The sequence below is a fragment of the Myotis yumanensis genome, unplaced genomic scaffold (assembly GCF_028538775.1).
Source record: "Myotis yumanensis isolate MYYU_CA2020_CCGP unplaced genomic scaffold, mMyoYum1.0.hap1 SCAF_22, whole genome shotgun sequence".
Lineage (NCBI taxonomy): Eukaryota > Metazoa > Chordata > Mammalia > Chiroptera > Vespertilionidae > Myotis > Myotis yumanensis.
This window is the reverse complement of record NW_027223773.1, coordinates 5,942,944-5,962,342: the sequence shown is the minus strand read 5'-3', so window position 1 is coordinate 5,962,342 and position 19,399 is coordinate 5,942,944. Positions and strand designations below refer to the sequence as shown.

Sequence of the window (19,399 nt, the reverse complement as noted above, 5' to 3'; positions counted from 1 at the left end):
GAAATATGCATTAAGGGAGGGAGAGGCGCTTATGGCTTAACTAGGGTAGAAATTGTGGAGGTGAAGAGAAATGGACAAATCTGGGATGTTTTAGAGTTAGGCCCTTTCCCTCCAGCCTCCCGGGGCGTTACCTTTGCCTTTCTCTCTCCTAAGTTCCAGCGCCCTTCTTCTGCTTCTATAACTTGTTTCCTGAGCGTATGCAGCCCAGCTGGTTCACTTCTACTACCTCTAGAATTTTCCAAATGAATTTTCTCTTATAAATTTTTTTTTTTTAAAAAAAAGCAAGGATCAGGCTTAAGTTTTTTGTCTGAGCAAGTGGGTAAAAGGTCTTACCATTTACTGAGATGAGGAACAGGTCAGTGAGAGTGAAGTGGACAGATGGGCAACTGGAATCAAGAATTTTGTTTTGAACATTTAACTGAGGCACCTATTAGCCAAACGGAGACTGTCAAGTAGGCTATTAGATATGTACGCTGGGAGTTCAGATGAAAGGTGAATGTAAGAGCCACCGGCCGATCGATGGTATGTGAAGGCATGGTACAAAATGAGGTGCCTTGGGAGAGTGTTTAGACAGAACAGAAAGGAGGTCCAGAACCAAGCCTTTGGGCACGCTAACTTTTAAAGGATTGATGTGAAAATAATATGAGACTGTACATATGAAGTGCTTAGCAAGGACCTGGTAAATGATAAGTGTACATTAAGAGAATATACACATCAATTCTGGAAACTTCATTGCTTATTAGTTTTGTAGAAGATTCTGAAGTGGCCATTCACGGGCAATACATATTTCTTCTTCCTTTTACACACTTAAATATTTCTCTATTTTAATATGGAAAGCTTCCTACCAGGACAAAAAAGAGTACATCTATAAGTGAATCTATCCCAGGTTAGTGTTACCTAAGAATTTAGCAATATTCAGATCTTGGAAAAATGTTAAAGAGATGTAACTTTGAAAGCTGACCTTGATAAAAGTAACAGCCCCTCCATCAACCTGGAGTCTAAGAACTAGGCCTCCTTACCCACTAAGAACATGAATGCGCTCTGTATTGTATTTCAGTGGCGTCAATTCACAGCGTAGAACTTGAAGTGCCTCCAGGACCTTGCCATCCTCCAGGTATTCCAGGTACTTCTGCTGCAGCAGCAAGAACTTCATCCTCTGACATGACAGAAAGCAGCAGTCAGGGGAAAAAAGTTGATGGAAGGTTCAGAAAATGTTTGTGCCTAAACAGAACAGTAGAAACCATTCTACTACGCCCTTTGACAATAACTTTTTAAAAAGCTTTAATATGACTCAAAATATTTGGGTTTAATGGAGTCACAGTATATTAAATGTGACTTTGCTCAATTTCATGTCTTAACACAACAGTTTTGAATAATCTCAAATTAGATACGATCATTAATGACATCGAAACAGGAAAGAATGAATTCTGCCCTCAAAACATTCACCTAGAATTTTATTTCTTCTATAAAAATTTAGAACTATTTACAGTATTCTAAATTTTCTTTTTAAAAAAAGTCTGGGACTTTTATAATGGGCAGTGGGAACATTTTAGGGAACAGGTTTTGGAAAAAAAACAGAAAATTCCATTAGTGAAGAGATTATTTAAAATCCACAAGGTGAAAGAAGGACTAAGTAGACCAGAAAGCAGACCTGGAGACATGAGGTAGAAGCTGCAAAGTGTCAGCTTTTGGCTTATCAAAAGTAAGAAGAGCTGCCCAGCAAATGGACTAAAGGCTGGTGCGCAAAGTACCGAGTTTCCTAGGACTCAAGTAGACAAGCATAAGCCTCATGGGACTCACTCTAAAGGCAATAAAGGTTCAACTCAAAGGTTTTTAAGAAGATTCAATATTTGTATTTCTGGGTTGGTAACACTCTGATCACTGATACACATAACGATGAAGCACAGACAATTATCAGCTCTTTCCCCTTAAAGGATAAACCATTTCCAACTTATGAAATACTTCCACGTTTAGTTTTGTTTTTTTCCCCCTGAAATGTGCTGGGCTTTAGTATTTTCTAATGTTCCTTTACTATATTATTTTAACTGGAAAGTAACTTGAAAATCTTAGCAGCTTTTTGCTAGAGCAAAGAGAGATTTATGAATATCAAGTTTGGAATTTCTTTTAAACCTTAAACCTAATTAAGGACACTGCCTAGAGGGACTTTCATTGTATCTGCTACCTGGGGAGCTTGCAAGCCAACTGATGTACATAGAGAACCTTGTTAGTAGATAGGAAGTGTTAGTTATACTTAGAGAATCCAAGAAATAGTGGTAAAAATCTCAAATCCACTTACTTTAAAAAGCATTTACTGCTTACTTTAAACACATTAAAATATACTTCTCTCAAAAGATGGTTTGAGCCGAAGCCGGTTTGGCTCAGTGGATAGAGCGTCGGCCTGCGGACTGAAGGGTCCCGGGTTCGATTCCGGTCAAGGGCATGTACCTGGGTTGTGAGCACATCCCCAGTGGGAGATGTGCAGGAGGCAGCTGATTGATGTTTCTCTCTCATCGATATTTCTAACTCTCTATCTCTCTCCCTTCCTCTCTGTAAAAAATCAATAAAATATATTTTTTAAAAAAAAGATGGTTTGAAGAAATTATCATTTATATATGGAATTAAGAGCATCATATAACTGCTCTACAAGATTTCCTATTAGGGAGTATTTAGAAGAAAGGCATAACCTACAAGCTTATAAAAATGACTTCTAGAGAAAATAAATAAAAACAAACCCTCTCATATAGATTAGGCACACATTTAAATACATCTTTTATAACATACATTGCTTATGCTTGGTAATAATCTAATCTTAAAACTATAGCTAAAAAACAATAGGAAAAATTTCCAACTATGAGATAAGCTCCTATAACTCTAGAAAAATTACACTTACCAAATTTTACACAGTTACACTGACTAAATGAGCATTTCAAAAACAGATTAGTTTCCAAGATGCTCTAAAAATTGTTGCTGTACATGCAACCGTAAGTTTACTTTTATATATCAAATTAAAAAATACTTTGAAGTCCATCAGGTGACAAAAACACAAAAACAGAAGACTAAATAAAACAGAACAATCTAAAAATCAAAACATATTTGAAGTTCATTCTGGATATTCTCACCATTTTATCCTTTTAAAAACACTTCAACTCTTTATGAAGAGTTCGTCTATTTCCATTTATCAGTATACTGGTAAAAGTTTCATATCACATAGTGTTTTTGATTCAAATTTGAGAATCCTATTTTGTTACAGAATTTTTAAATTTAAATGCTATATGGAGCTGGTCAGAATTTGCATTTCATTTCTTCACTAAATTTTCTTAACAATTGGGAATTTGGGGGCAAATTTTTTTAATTCAGGGCAAATTCTTAACTTATTTATTTATTGGGTATCAATCATTACGTCCTATGCACACCCCTCTGCCATTCCAATGTGTGTAGGGACAGTGTCCCAAGTGCTGTTTCCCCCTTATTTCCCCACCAAGATCCTGTTAGAACATGTTATTCTCTTTCCATGGGGCAGAGGAGGAGAGGAGAGGAGAGGAAGGCAAGAGAAGCCAATATAAACACGTTTTTCTGTACACAGGGAATGCTATAAAAGCAGTGCAAGAACATTTCTCTATGAGTCATTCTATCCAGATTAAGACAAAGAATATCCTGAAACTGGTATCAAATCTTGGTGGTGCACATGGCAGAGAACATGCTGCTGACTCAGCACAGAAAGAGTTTGGTTGAGAGAGAAAATACTTATTCTACCTAAAACCAAGCATTTGATGCACATGACAAGGATGGCGAGTAAAACTGTATTTTACTTCCGAAAATTTAAGGCACAAAAATGCAAATATAGTTTCAAGAAAAGAAATATCTTTCAAAAATGATGTTAAATTATTTACTAAAAATGTTTTAAAAAGAAGGCAAAACTCAAGTCTGCTGGAATGTGGGGTCAGGGCTTTACTCATGGTTTTTTAAAAGACCACGTGCTTCTTAACTGAAGAAGGAAAGAAAAGAAGAGAAAGTGAACTCTCTTTTCTGTTTCCCCAACTCCTAATTTTTTAGATTATTTCTGGTGTCTGATAACTTTGCGGCATCTTTGGTCCAGCAGTGTTTCTTTCTCTTGCTATCTAACATAAACTTGACATTGGTAAGCGAATAGGACAGCTTGAAAGATGGTTTCACATGGTAAATCTGGCTGTTGCCTACCCAATATTTGTATTGGTTTATCCTTTCCTCCCATATAATTACACTGAACTCAATGTCGGGGGGGAAAAAAAAGAACTCAAAAGTTACGATACACAGGAAGTGTGTTTATCAAGAACAGCCTCTTAGCCAACTTAGTAGTGACTCTGACTAACTCTGGAACAAGGTTTTAACCAAGTTTTATCAATTAAATGACTCAGAGGAAAGGGGGAATGAATTATATTTAAACCATGGCTCTCAAAACTCCTCCCTATTTGACTTCAAAATATACTACTTTATCTTTGCGCATTAATATTTGAACAGTTTTGTTAAGCATTTCAATTATATTGAAAAATAAAGAATCAAACACATTTAGACATATAGGAGTTTTTTATGGTATTGACCTCAAATACCCACCCCAATTCCTCAGACATGGCTAAGCATATTTGAACCCAAACTAAAAAACATGTTGATTCATGAGCTCAGCTTCCAGAAAATCCAGAGCAAATGCTGCTATTTCTGGTATTATTTGACTGGAAACCATTTAAAAATATGGGGAGTAGGGAAAGGGAGGTGCGCAGGGGAAAGTGGAGAGTGGATCAGGTCAATAAAAACATTCAGGTTTAAAAAGTAAAATACAATTTTAGTCTAGACTAAGTCATCAAGTGTGTCTGGCTACAGTTAAAATAATTATGTTAAAAAAAAAAACACCCACCAAATAGTTGTCTTCTAAGACATTACTACAAACTTATGCTTACATTAGATTATCTTCTGGAGAAGGAGGGGGAGAGGAGTAAACCTAAACATATTTAGAAAGGTGAAAAAAAAATGCTGAACGGCATTTTTAAAAGCAATTGATTCATCAATGCTCAAAGTAAGATAAAAACTGGAACCCCTTTCTTTGTATAAATACCTAAACAGTTTGATGGCGTGAGGCTCAGCCAGAGATTTAATCTTCATCTTTTATTAGATCCTAGAATGTTCTATAGACTGAACAGGCTGTAAAAAGAAAGGATTCCTCCTTATTATCTAAAACTACCTTTATTCAGTTAACATGTTGCTTCTAATGAAGGTTTCTAATGAGATACAATAATCATCTAAATCCAATACAGAAGTCTCAAATTACTATAAAAACTTAAGAAAAAGAGGAAGTGAGCCTATTCAAATTTTTACTACTAAATTACAGATACAATTTGGGTGAAGCTTAAAAAAGGAAAGCAATCCTCCAAGAAATCACATCCTTATTTTAAAATAGTCCATGGGCAAGTTCGTTACTGTCACCATATAAGCAATGCTAGCTTGTCTGATGGGAAAAGAACCCCGATTCTTATTTTGGCTTTAAATGCCTTGATTTTATTTTAGGGTCACCTTCCATTCCACCAGAGCTAACAATTTATGAAAAGCTGGCCAGTTAAAATATGCTTGTTTTTCTTTTTAAAACTCCAAACACACTAATTGGGGAAAATTTAGTCACTGGAAAATTTGTAATCCTTTTGAATATAGATGTTTGTTTATTTTAACTTCTGTGTTTTCATTTTAAAAATTGATCATGGAATTGATTATTCCATGAGTTAATTAATAATCAACCATCTGATTCAATAATAACAAGTTAAAATTTTTAGTATTTTAAATACTTAGTAAGAGAAAAAAAGATAATCAATTTAAATGAACCAGTATTTGTTCATATTTGTTTGCACCTTTAATTCACCTAAAGGCCATTCTCTGGGATTATATAATTGTATAAAATCACATTAAGAATTTGAAAACTTTTGTAATTAAGATTTGTTTTTAAAACCCAAAAAAACAACAACAGGAGACTCTGTTAGGTTTACAGACAAAGGCAGAAAGATCAATGTTTGACCCAATTAAAAAAGAAATCAGCAGTAACACTCATTTACTAATATTTAACAAACAGCTGGTTTCCTTACTTCACTTCCTATTCACCCTTGTCCCTCCCCCACCAGACAGGAAATTGCTTCTGACAACAAATCAATCAGCTAGAAGTAAAAAAGCCAGCAGGAAGAGGCCAGGCAGCTGATTCTTCATGGTTTCCAATCACAAGCACTTAGAAAAAATTGTATCCCCTCCTCTCTCTCAGCAATATCTACTGAAGAGGTGAAGCCTATCAGTATAAAAGATTCATTGAGATTTATGGAAGAGGCTACCAAGTCAACTACTCGATTGATCTTGTTGGGGAAATAAGGCCAGTAAGCAGAACCCAATGGTCAAATACACATACAACCCCTCACCAGAGTCATACTTATTATACAAACTTTGACACTGTCAATTCACACAACTGGAATGCAAGAATGGGAAATGGTGAGCACACCAATAGAGCTGGGTTGAATGAACTATAATTATAATTGCCAAAGATGAAAAAAAATTAGTGTCGGCTACGTAAGGCCTATAGACATACATACACCCAAATAAATTCTTTACCAGCACATTCAGTATTTTTAATAATCTAAAAGTATAATTTATCCTTGATTCTAGAAGTATAGAAATCCTATGAAACAGCACTAAAGGCATGATCTTTCAATATAATTTTGTATTGAGCGTAATTTGTAAATTAGGTTCAAAAGACACACTTATTATATGATTTTAAAAACAGAGCTCAAACTTTAACAAATCATAAACACTCATCTTAGTTTATAAATTTAATTATATGAAATTTAATTCTTTTTAGGCCTTATCTTTTATAAGAGGCAGAAGCCTAGAGTTATCAATAACCTATTAAAATAAGCATAAATGTGAAACTAAGAACAAAAGTGTATTTACCACAATTATTCCCAACAACGTTTGAGAGATTTCAAGTGCGCCTCTTACCACAATAGCATGAGGAGAATGCACTAAAGGCTTTAGTTCATTCAGGTCATTTTCTGCCTGCAAAAATTGGTATAAGAGAAAAACAGAAATGTCACAACCTGCAACGTCAGACATATAATTTTAGCAGCAGTCACACAGCTCTACAGGCCCTACTTTACCTTATCCCAGTCTCCTTCCATGACATGATTTCGGAATTTGGTGGCAGAAGGATGTTCTAAACGACATCCTGACTCTTGCATGAGGAGATCAACAGTCTGGCTGCAGGAGAGATACAGTGTAAAAACGACCTGACCAAGTTCAGGGTTCACTCTTCCAAACAAGCGAATGTCTATGAAAACAGTTGCCAACGTTTTTAAACTAATCTCAGGAAGAAAAAAGAAATAAAGAGCTTTCATGTGCTTGGCTAAACCAACTTGATTTTTAAACTGCCACCTTCGCTTCTATCTAGTTAAGTTAAAAGCCTTCCTGAAACCAGAATCAAAGTTCTTTCTATTCTGCCATTTAATGCCTCAAAAGCTTAAATGAAGTATAAAATGCCTAAAAACATGTTGTAACCAATTGGTTAAATAAATGGAAAAGAACAAACATACACACACAAAACAGGATCTCCCTAACCCTGTGACATGTCGTAAGACAAAAAATGTTAGCTCCATACAAGGTGATAGCGATGACTTGCCATTGGGGGGGAGTCTTACATCCAGACATCGTGTTTGCATAGAAATTCTAGTAGGTCAGTCTTTAAAATGGAAATAAATCCAGCCTCAAAAATCATCCCCTTTCTCTCTATCCTAAAAATAGCCAATTTACTATGGTGTGGGTTCCAAACAGTCACGAGGTATTTCCTCCTGCTGCTGTCAGCTTGCTTCTGGTCTCAGTAAGACGCTGTTGGCACTTACAAAACCTATTTTCATACTAATTCCTTTTCCTTCGGGCAAAGAGGTGAAATCTTCCTATATCTCTCTTTGAAAGCATAAAAGACTCATCAAAAGTGGCCCAGATATTTTGACACCTACGAATCTTCCTTTATCAGTTCCTACATGTTTGTTTATGTTTCAATGTTTTCTTACTCAGCCCCAGTTATTTTTAAGCTAAACAGTGCCATCAGCCATCTGCCCGAGAATCAAAATACTTATGTCACCTTAGAAAAGTGCTCTTTCCCCCTCCCCAGAGCGAATGTGGACCCAACACGACCACACGGGCCGGCCCCAGAGTGTGTTCCAATCGCCGCTGGGAGCTGGCAAAGGCTGTGGCGTGTTCCCCCTGCCTCTGCCTGGGGCTCCTCGGCACCCCCCAACCGGACCTCCCCCCTTGGTTTTTCTTTGTACACACACGGTGGTTGGGGGCCAAGGTCGCCGCCCCCCTTCACCCTATTTAGGTCCAGAATGCCGCCGCAACTGTACTGGACAATAAACGATTCACCGGATCGGATGCCCCTTTTCAGAGGCAGCCGTCTCTCGGCAGTAAATCGGGGTTCCGGTCGAGCTGGGGGCAGGCCCCCCGGGACACACACACACACACCCGGCGGGGCCCCTGCATGACATCCGCGAGGCCTCTCCCTGCAGGACTCCCCTCCGATGCACCCAGCCTCCTCCCCCAGGATCCCAGCCCCTCGTTCCCATAAACACTTGTAGGCGACGGCCTCTCCTGATTGGTGGCTGCCCGGGCTGTCTGTCACGGCCGGGGGGTGGAGTGGGGGTGGGGGCGTGGGGGGGGGGGGGAGGCGTCCCACAAAGATGCCTCTGAGATGGACGCAAAACAAACCCTCCGAGGTTCATTCTTTCCACCGGTCCCCCCTCCCCTCCCCTCCCCTCCCCTCCCCCGCCGCACACGGACACACACCCCGCACGTCCTTACTGACCACCGGGCCCGGAAGGTGTGCGGGGAGGGGAGACCCCTTGGTCTCTACGCCCCCTTCCCCGATCCCCAATCCCCCCCATCGGATGGACGGTTCCCCCCATGTCCCCTCCGGGCAGCTCCCCGCCTCGGGCCGGGCCAGTCCGAGCCGCGTCCTCCAGGCTCCCGGGCCCCCGGACCCCCGCTCCCCGCCGCCGGTCCGTCCCCCCCGTCTGTCCGCACCGGAGACTTACTTGAGCCCCAGGCCGTTCAGGTGCTGCCCGATGAGCCGAATGACGTCCTCATCCGACTGGGACAGCCGCTTCTTCTTCTTGAGGCTGCTGCCCAGGTCCGGGGTGGCCAGAGCCGCGGAGGCGGCGGTGGTGGCGGCGGCGGAGGCGGAGGCGGAGGCGGCCGCGACGGCGGCGGCCCCGCCGGGGACCCCGTTATTGACACTCAGGCTGTTGCTATTGTTGCCGGCGGCGGAGGGGGCGGCGGGCAGAAGCCCATTGGCGTGGGCCAGGTCCCCCGCGGACGACGACGACGAGGGGGACGACTCCCCGTTCTGGGCCGACAGGCAGGCGAGTTCCTGGGTCTGTCCCGGGCCCCCGCCGCCCCCGCCGCCGCCGCCTCCTCCTCCTCCTGCCCCGTTGGCCTGCATGATGCTGCCGCTGACCAGGCTGTGGCCGCTACTCCGGTGGGGGGCGGCGGCGGCGGCGGGAGGGGCGGCCGGGGAGAGTCCCACCACTACCACCACGGAGGAGGAGGAGGACGACGAGGACGAGGACGAGGACGGCGGGGAGAGGCCTGCGCGGCTCGCCGAGGCCCCGGGCTCTCCTGCCCCCTCCGCCGCCGAGGCTCGGGGTTTCTTCCGCGGGGGCGGGGAGGCTCCGCCGGTGTCCGAGTCGGAGGAGGAGGAAGCGGAGGCCAGAGTTTCCTCGCCGAGAGAGGCCGTGGTGGGAAGCCGGGGGGGCGAGGCGGGCGCGGGGAGGCGGGGGCGGGCGGGGGTCGGGGTGCGGGGCCGGGCGGGGGTCAGGGGGGGGAGGAGGGGCGAGGGGCGAGGAGGAGGAGGAGGAGGAGGAGGGGGAGAAGGAGGATCCGGGCCCTTTCCCCCCCCCCCTCCCGGAGGCAGCTCGGGGTGCGCGGCCCGGGGGTCGCGGCGGGGCGGCGGCGGGGGGCGCCGCTGGGCTGGGCCCGGGCGGCGGCGGGCGGGCGGGCGGCGGCGGCGGGCGGCAGCGAGGCAGCTGCCGCCTCTGTGCTCGGCTCCGCGGCGCTCCGCTCCCCGGTGTGTTGATTCTTCCCCCAGCTGCTGCCTAATGGAGTCCAGGCGCTGGCGTCACAGGAAATGCCTATACTGCCCTCCTCACTCACTTCCGGTGGCAGGTATGGAACCTATAGGGGGCCTGTCACCCGGCACGTGCGCCCGGCGGCGGGGCCGTGAGGGGCGGGGTGCCCGAGGGCGGCGGGGCGCGACCCCGACCCTGACCCCGGCCCCGGCCCGACCTCCGCGGGGCGGCCTCGGGGCGGAGGGAGCGGGTCCCGCCCTCAGGCCGGAGGCGCCCCGGGGCCGCGGCCGCGCGCGTGGGGGCGTGTGGACCCCGTGCGACCCGGAGGCGTCGGGCGCGGGGAGCGGGCTGCGGAGGGGGTCGCGTCGGTGGCGAGGGGCGGCCACCACGTCCAGGCGCCGGGTGAGGGCGGGGCCCCGTCCGCGCACGTCACGGTGACCCCGGGACCCACACCGGGACCCCCGGCTCCTCCTCAGGGCGGAAAACCTCGGCTTTCCACGCCGGCCGCCCCGCGCGGCCTGCTCGGGAGGTTTGACATGAGCAGCTGAGAAGCTGGGCTCCACCCGGAAGCGGAAGTGACCCCGGAGGGAGCAACACCTGACAGGGACCGGGCGGCCCTCAGACCCCGCGGTGGGCGGGCGGGGAAGGGGTCCCCGGTCTCTTTCCCAGCACTCGCCCCGACCCCCCTCCTCACGCCCGCCCGGCGCAGGCAGCGGTCACAGGACAGCCATGGCCTCCCGTCGCCCCCCATGGCGCCTTCAGACTCCAGTGGGGACCCCCCGGCTTGAATTTTTAGGTGGAAACGGGGGTCACAGCCACCTGTTCACGTGGACGGGACGCTGGGCTGAGGCTGGACCGCCGGTGGCCGCTCTGCGGGACCCCACACAGTCCTGTAACACGGATGGGGTTGGTGGTCTTAGACACCTGACGCGGACGGACATTTTCTCGGAAATTGGAGCAGAACCCTTCCCGGAAGTAGCTTCCTTGTTGGAAAACCATCGACTCCACGAAGGCATGTTCTACCCCCGAGTCTCCCGCTTCATGAAGAACTCAGAGTAAACTTGGAGGCCCTGGGAAGACAGCCCTTTTGAGATTGGGAAAAAATAAATTTAAAAAAGATGATGTTTATGAGAAGTTAGTCAAGACTCTGAGCTCCCCGGGTTCTCAGGCTGGAAGGAGGCCGAGGAAGCCCAGTGCCCGTTGGGACACTCAGCTCTGTTGTCCTCCTGTCTTAACTCTGCCCCCAGGGACCGTGGGGGTCGCCCCGGATGTGTGTGTTCCCCGAGACAGACCCGAGTTCCTGCTAAGGTTCAGAGGGCACTGCCCCCGGGTCCCGCAGAGCCTGAATTACCAGATAGTTGACGCCTGCAAAGGTCCCTGTTTGTATATTAACTTTCAACAACCTTCCGACTATTGATTGCGTGGGTATGGCCTGCACAAAATTCAATTTTGGCCAAAGGAGAAAAAAAAAGGTTTGTCATGATGTGTCGGGCCCGTGGCAGCATGGGGGACACGCTTCAAGAATATAAGGTCTACAGCTTTCATCAAGGGAACACGCATGTAGTGGTCGCTCCTGATAAGGCTCAAACAGCATTGAGAAAAGTAAGAGGATGCAAAGGGGGGAGAAGGGGGGAGGATGGCATTGCTATCTAAATGCAATATAGATAGCCCAGCTTTTCTGTTTTTTTTTTACATGACCAAGAAGGATCTAAGTAGGATTCTGAGTTAACGGCATCCGTGTGCACGCTGATCACACTCCCCCATTTTCTCCCCACCCTTCTGATTGCAGCCCATCTTTCAAAGACAGAGCCAGCTCACTTGGGACGTCCTCCGGGAGCCTTTGCTGACCGCCAGCCTCCCAGCCCTCATGGTGAGTATCCCCGACGCAGGCCTCCAGCGGCGAAAGCTGCTTGTTGTGTCGTTTCCTAACTTGCTAAGACGCCTTCTTCAAGTCATCAAAGAGGAGCCTTTCTAGACCAACGTCCCCCTGATTGGCCTTGCCCTCTTCGTCCTTCTGGAAAAGACGGAGGTGGGTTTAGGAAACAAAGGTTGAAGTTGTCTTTCAGGAACAAGACATGGGATGTATGTTTAGGTATTTGATTCATTTAGCTTCAGGTCTGTACTGTTTTAACAGGTCTTTCTGTGAGCAGTCCTGTGCTAGGTTCCAAACAGGAGGCGACTTCTTGTCCTAGGGTTGTTCAAACACCTGCAGGTGCATCCCCCCTCTGTCAGGGATGTCCAATCAGTTACAGAGCAGATAGTTGACCTGATTGACCTCTAAGGATTCCCAACTATATTATGTCCGTGAACAATGCACCCATGAGACTCCCAACTAGTGTATGAATTCTTTGAAGCCGGACCTGTGTATGGTTCACCTAAGCCAGTGTTATTCAGACCCATTTTTGAGTCATAAAATCAATGTGTTCATCCATAATTACAATTTTAAAAAATGAAATGAACCCAACTGTTGTGGCTCAGTGGTTGAGCATTGACCTATGAACCAGGAGTCGCGGTTTGATTCCCCATCAGGGTACATGCCCCAGCTGAGGGCTCCATCCCCAGTAGGGGGCATGCGGAAGGTCGATCAATGATTCTCTCTCATTGATGTTTCTCTCCCCCCCCCCCCCCCACTTCCTGTCTGAAATCAATAAAAATATATTTTGAGTCCTAGCCGGTTTGGCTCAGTGGATAGAGCATCGGCCTGGGAACTAAAGAGTCCCAGGTTCGATTCCAGCCAAGGGCACATGCCCGAGTTGTGGGCTCGATCCCCCCCAGTAGGGGTCGTGCAGGAGGCAGCCAATCAATGATTCTCCCTCATTATTGATGTTTCTATCTCTCTATCTCTCTCCTTTCCTCTCTGAAATCAATAAAAAATATATATAAAAAATAAAATATATTTAAAAAAATGAAAAAATATGAAGGCATAGAAAATAACCAGGTAAACCACCCATAGGAAGGGTAATTTGGGTTTTGTGAAAGTTTGGTTCCTATAGCACATACATATCTGTGCTTTACAAGTTAAATCCATTTCTTCTGTAAGCCATTCTAAAAAAAATGAAATGTGAAAAACACTCATCAAGGACAGTCCTTACTGAGAAAAACTCAAGAAACAGGTGTTAGATACCTAAATGACAGATCACTAGTACTGTCCAGAGCAGTGCCTTAGCTAAAAATGGAGAGCTACTAGATTTTATTTTTTTAAATATATTTTATTGATTTTTTTACAGAGAGGAAGGGAGAGAGATAGAGAGTTAGAAACATAGATGAGAGCGAAACATCAATCAGCTGCCTCCTGCACATCTACTGGGGATGTGCCCGCAACCCAGGTACATGCCCTTGACCGGAATTGAACCTGGGACCTTTCAGTCCACAGGCCGATGCTCTATCCACTGAGCCAAACCGGTTTCGGCAAGAGAGCTACTAGATTTTAAAAGGGTGAGATGGAACGGGGTGTTCATAATAAAGCATAAAACTGGATTTTCACAGACATCTTTGTAAAACTAGTGGAGACTGTTACTCTTCTTCCAGGTTTAAGTTTGGTATCTCAACCTGGTACCTAGCAACATGAATATTATTCAGTTTATTAAAGTTCTACTAGGAAGAGGTAGTTTCCAGGATTTCAGGTATCCCTGGAGAGGGATATATCTATATTTAATTCTCTAGCTTCATTCTTAGCTTTTCTTTGTTTAAGGTTCTAAAATTGGTGTGTCCGACGTGAATGGTCCCGGGAGAATGCCGGGAAGAGCACAGTTCTTAGAACACTGAGTCAGCTGGTTGGCCGTGGGCAAGTCATGTAAGTTTGCTGTGCCACCGTCATTTTGTCTTTGAAGTGGGGACAGTGAGTGACACAGACCTACTTGCTGCATAGAATTGATGTGAGTCAACTGAGATAAATATTTGGAAAAATACTATGTTGAAAGGTTTCCAAGTATAATTTAAGTCCTTCACCGTTTCAAAAAGAATTTGAGGCCACTAAGTGTAAAGATAGGTTTTATTATTATTAATATTTCTGGGCTGTGAACTCTGTCGTCACTTTTCAACCCCAGCTCTGCCACTCAGCCGTGTTCCCGGGCACCTTGAGGCCAACATCCTGAATCATGATCTTCCATGAGCAGGGAGTTCCCAATAGCCGGGCAATAGAGTGAAGGTCACAGTCATCTGGCTGTTGTACCTGCTGTTCCACGCACAGCTCTCCAGCGCTTGCTTATGTCTCCCCTTCTACAAGCATTCCATTCATGCCATGAGCATTCGGTTCGCTCCCGGCAGTGGGGTAGGGAGCCCGCCAGGTGGATCTAAGTGCAAAGGCAGAATCGCTGCGCTGCTGCACGGATTCGAACAGGTAGAAAGAGTCACCTCCTCTAAGCTAAAATGGTCCTTTTCTCTGTGGGCCCTTCAAGCTGTTCCTGAGACTCAGGTGGGGTAAACCACCGTTGTCTCAGGAAGTCTCCCAAAGGAACGGAAATAAACCAAGGAAGCGAGATGGTTCTTTTCTCACCACACAGCTGGGATGGACGGCTTGGAGTGGTGTGTACTACCGCACTGACTCTCGTAGTAGGTCACACTACAAAAACAAACCCAAGACACATGTTAACACTAAGCTGTGTGTGCAAAGATGCTAGTCTCTGCCACCCTGTGCGTAAGAGCAGACAGAATGTGGTAATCACGTGTGCTGATGCGGAAATAGCATCAGGACGTGTTATTAAGTTAAAAAGTCTGTATCCGAACATGTGCAAGCGACCCCTTTTGGTCAATAAATGACTATATATGCAAACATATTTTTCCTGGGAGGAGAAAAAGCATAAACAGTGGTTTACCTTTGGCTGGAAGGACTCGGGTGGTGAGGAGGGAGGTTCTTATTTCTTCAGTGTTTGCATTTTCTAACTACATATAAGCATTATTTATTTATTTCGGTGACAGCAGGTTATTTGAATTTTGCTTTCTGTTTTTTGTTTTTGTTTTTGTTTGGTATTAATGTTATGCCTTTAAAGCACTCGTGTTTGTTAAAGTACACTCTAAAACCATCAAAAAGTCATGAGAATTTATTCATAATAGAAAACATGCCAGCTAAAGCAGTGATATGCATATTCAACAGGCATTAAATAAATATGTATATTTTTAAATCTCCTTTCCATTATCTGCACCTCCTGCGTTCTCAGATGGCTAATTCTGCACACACACCCCCATCTCTCATTTGGTTAAATCCATCTGGGGAATAAAGGGCAAAAGACAGGCCTATTTATTAACTTTGAAAAGTAGATAAATAATTAATAGCCCCGGAGTCCCTTTGGACAGTCTTCCTCACTCTCAGTCTCAGATATGCTGTTCGTCCTCCTGACATTGCGATAACCATAAATGAAGGTAAAACACAGTCATGATCGTTAACAACCCAATTCTAATTATTACGAGAAAGTACATTTTCTGAATATGTATGCACAGCCCAGGTAGAAGGAATGGCCGAATGTCCAGACTTTTAAAAATTAAAACTTTGAAAGACTGTAGTAGGTAATGATTCATAAAGGTTTTTAAAAAATGGTTGAAAGGATCTCTGGACTTATCCAGTTAATTATTTTTATTTTAAAATTGTGCTCTTTACTAAATAATGCTAAATGTATAGGCAGATGTGAAACACAGTAGCCAACATTTATTTATCAAGTTGGTTGACTGAGTCCCAGAGTGCTAGTGATTAACACCATAAGAGCAAGACAGTATCGTAGCTAATTTTTTGTGGCCTGTGGAGCTGTGCTTGGCTAACCCAGACCACAGAGGCTTGCTGTCTCCTTTAACACTAATAAGGTTTCTATTGTCACACATGTGAGCAGCCTTTCAGTACGCCTCTCTGAACTAGGAGGATGTCCAGTTTCCTGCTAGGCCTCTGACCCTTAGCTCAGAATATGTTTGTCTCTATCTCTAAATTATTGACAAATATTATGGAAATAGAAATAGATGTGTGTAGACTTCAGCCACAGTTTCAACAACACTGTTCTCATTTTCTTTCCAAGTGTCCACTCTTTCTGTCCTTATCCTTTCTTTCTGGTGATGGCACATGCCCATGGCAGGTCTCTGCTGATAATAAAGTCATACTGCCCTGGCCGGGGTGGCTCAGTTTTTCGGAGCATCGTCCAGTGCGCCAAAAGGTGGCGGGTTTGATTCCGGGTCAGGGCACATACCCAGGTTGCGGGTTCGATCCCCAGTCGGGGCACTTGTGGGAGGCAACCGTCGATATTTCTCTCTCTCCCTTCCTCTCTATTAAAAAATAAAATAAAATAAAGTAATACTATGCGCTAACACTAACCAGGCATTGTTTTAAGCACTTTACATATAGTGTATTATTTTACCTTCTCATCAACCTAACGAGGCATGTACCTTCATGACCCCATTTTACAGAAAACTTGGGTCCCCTAGCCGCTGTGCGGGAGAGCCATGTGCTCACCCCTGCTCTGCACTGATTTTCTGAAATGGCTGGTATTCGTCTGAAAAGTGCCCATTGTTTAAATTCCTAGGGGCCAAAAGAAGAAAAGGAAGTAAGTCCTGTAAGTTACTTTTTGAACTTTGCTCTTCTTGTGTGTATGAAACCTTGGTCCCTCCCCTTGGAAGCCCTCGTCGTTAATAGTAGATAAGTGAGCCCATGAAGGACAGGAGAAGGTTTCTCTTGCTCTAGAAGCTCCCACGGGGAGCGCCCGAAGGCTCCTTATCAAAGACGCAGTTCATTTCTCCAGAAGTCCTTGCTGAAGTGCAGCAGGATCCCTAAAAGGGGCCGTGCGCTAAGCGAGATGTCGTCTCCAGGTTACATCTTGAAATGGTGAATCGGGATGAGTGACTTTTCTTTCCCTGTGAACTGGGGAAGCTCCAGACCTGGAGCGCTTGCTGGGTGACATGAAGTCAGGAGGCCTCGCCGGGTTGTTTGGACAACCCCTTGTCTCTGTCTAGTGGGGGATTCTAAGCTGTAAGCCTACAGAAGTGTAGACCCTGGAATAAGAAAGAGGCAGGCTTGAGTCGTGTAGGAATTCATACTGCATCGTTCCAGTCGCAGCTCCAGCCAGGTCAGCTGGCAAAGGGAGCCACAGACGGCAGAGATGACGCTAGAGAGCAGACGCTGAACGCCCAGGGGTAGGGCAAGGAGGGTCAGTTCAGCGAGGCCACAGGAGTTTCTGTAAGAGTCTATTCCTTTGGGGGGGGGGGGGGGGGGGACAACCAAGCTGCTTAGACACCTCACATTGGCATATGCCCCAAAGTTTGTGGGTAAATGACTGGTCTGCCATAGCCAGGTCCCTGGGGGACGGTTCTTTAACTGCTCTGAGAGGAGGCCGCTGTGTCTCCTGTGCTGGTCAGTGTGCAGGTGTGGTGGGCTCTCCTGCTTCCGGTCCTCGGCTTGATAACCCAGGAATGGTCATGATGCCTTCTTTGAGTCCCTGTAGCCTCCATCGCTACATGGTATTACCCGATTAGGTTGGGAAGGGTAGGAGAGGGGAGCCCTACAAAGCCAAAGCACATGAGACCTTGGATTTGCTATAGTTTCTGGAGGTTTTATTGCCCTGCTGGCATGGCTCAGTGGTTGAGTGTCAACCTATGAACCAGGTGGTCACAGTTTTATTAAGCAAGATTTTAAAATACATATATATATTTTATTGATTTCAGAGAGGAAGGGAGAGGGGGAGAGAGAAACTTCAATGATGGAGAATCATCAATCGGCTGCTTCCTGCATGCCCCCCCCCCCCCCCCCCCCCTAAGGATTGAGCCAGCAACCCAGGCATGTGCCCCTACCGGGAATTGAACTGTGACCTCCTGGTTCATAGGTCCATGCTCAACCACTGGGCCACACCAACTGGGCTTAATATGCAAAATTTTAAACATACACAGAGGTAGGGAGAGCGGTGCTGTGATGCCCACGTGCCCATCATCCAGCTGCAAGAGCCATCAGCGCATCTATTCTTGTTTGAGGTGTCTTCCCGCTTCTGATTATTTTTAAGCAAATTCAAGATGTTGCTTTGTTTATAGTATATGTATTTATACTTCAGGACGTAGCTCTAAAAGATAAGTCTTTTGGAAAACATTGCCACAATATCATGATTCCTAAAAACCGAGTAATCCCTTCATTATCATCGAATAAGCAATTCGGGTTCAGATTCCCCCAACTGTCTCACAGTTTTTTTTTTAAAAACAGTTGGCTTGTGTGAAGCAAGATCCAAACAAGGTTTACACATTGCAGTTGGTTGGTCTATTTCTAAAGTCTCTTTCTTTTTTAGAAGACATTTTTATTAAAGTATACTATAGAGAGAGGCGTGCACACATCCTTAAGTGTACAGCGCAGTGGGTTTTCTCCTGCGAAGCCACCACACATGTCATGAGATAGAACGTGACCAGGGCCCCTGTGGTGCCTGACTGTAGCTTTAATTTGCATCACTCCAATGGCTAATGATGTTGAGCCAGTTTAAGATATATTTGGGGGGCCCTGTGGATATTTTTGATGAAGAACCTTTTCAAGTCTTTTGCTCCGCCCCCTTTTTCTTAATGATTTGTGGCAGCCTTCATACCTGCCAGAGATGAGCCCGGTGTTGGAGACACCGACTGCAGATTTCTCCTCCCACTGCGTGGCTTGCTTTCACTCCCTTAATGGTGTCTCGATGAGCAGAAGTTCTTAATGAAATCCGGTTCGTCAGCTGTTCCCTTTATGGTTTGTGCTTTTTGTGTCCTACTTTAGAAGTCATTTCCTGTCCTCAAGGGCAGGAAGATACTCTGCTTACTTACCCCCTGGAAGTTTCAAGGTTTTGCCTTCCCAATTTATGTCTGCACTCCTTCTAGAATTTCGTTGTGTGATGGTTGTGAGATAGGGGCCAAGGGTCATTCGTTTTTCCATGAGGATATCCAGATAACCCAGAACCATTAGAAACATCACCCTTTCCCCTTTGCCCCACAGGGTAGCGTTCTCATAAAGGAGAGGACTGTACATGTGTGCGTCTGTTTCTAAACTCTTTGTTCTGTTGGCATAGCTGTGTTTCTTTATGCTTCAATTGACAAAGGTTGGTGTTAATACCATACTGGCTTAGATGCTGGGATTTTATAAGTTTTGCCATCTGGTATTGTAAATCTTTCAACTCCGTTTTTCTTCTTCAAGATCATCTTGGCTATTCCTGTCCCTTTGCATTTCATAGAAAAAAATAGAATTATCTTGTCAGTCTCCACAAAAAAGTGCTGAGATTTTGACTGGGATTGAAAAATATCTATAGATTTTGGGGAGAACAAATAGCTTTATGATATTGAATCTTTGTGTCTAGAACTATGGC

At 45.2% G+C, this 19,399-nt stretch overlaps 2 protein-coding genes across 13 annotated transcripts in view; one reads left to right on the top strand and one right to left on the bottom strand.

Annotated features, from left to right (window-relative positions):
• The window catches only part of WDR26 (WD repeat domain 26), a 37,819-nt gene extending 27,977 nt beyond the window's left edge, over positions 1 to 9,842 (bottom strand). The window contains exons 1-4 of one of the 2 annotated variants that reach the window (XM_070401470.1): positions 9,087 to 9,842; positions 7,158 to 7,257; positions 6,952 to 7,056; positions 1,020 to 1,156 (exon numbers count right to left, since the gene is read on the bottom strand). In XM_070401470.1, coding sequence (XP_070257571.1) covers positions 1,020 to 1,156; positions 6,952 to 7,056; positions 7,158 to 7,257; positions 9,087 to 9,493 — 749 coding nt within the window. In that variant the 5' untranslated portion in view covers positions 9,494 to 9,842. The remainder of the gene's footprint in view (positions 1 to 1,019; positions 1,157 to 6,951; positions 7,057 to 7,157; positions 7,258 to 9,086) is intronic. The other variant, XM_070401471.1, reaches the window with a different exon arrangement.
• A 171-nt stretch (positions 9,843 to 10,013) lies between these two features.
• The window catches only part of CNIH3 (cornichon family AMPA receptor auxiliary protein 3), a 119,738-nt gene continuing 110,352 nt past the window's right edge, over positions 10,014 to 19,399 (top strand). For 5 of the 11 annotated variants that reach the window (XR_011469372.1, XR_011469369.1, XR_011469365.1 and 2 more), the window contains exons 1-4: positions 10,024 to 10,215; positions 10,915 to 11,130; positions 11,908 to 11,988; positions 13,810 to 13,911. The gene's annotated coding sequence lies outside the window, so the exon portion shown is untranslated. Of the gene's footprint in view, positions 10,216 to 10,442; positions 10,521 to 10,914; positions 11,131 to 11,907; positions 11,989 to 13,809; positions 13,912 to 19,399 lie in introns of those variants that run through there. The other 6 variants (XR_011469367.1, XR_011469363.1, XR_011469371.1 and 3 more) reach the window with 6 other exon arrangements.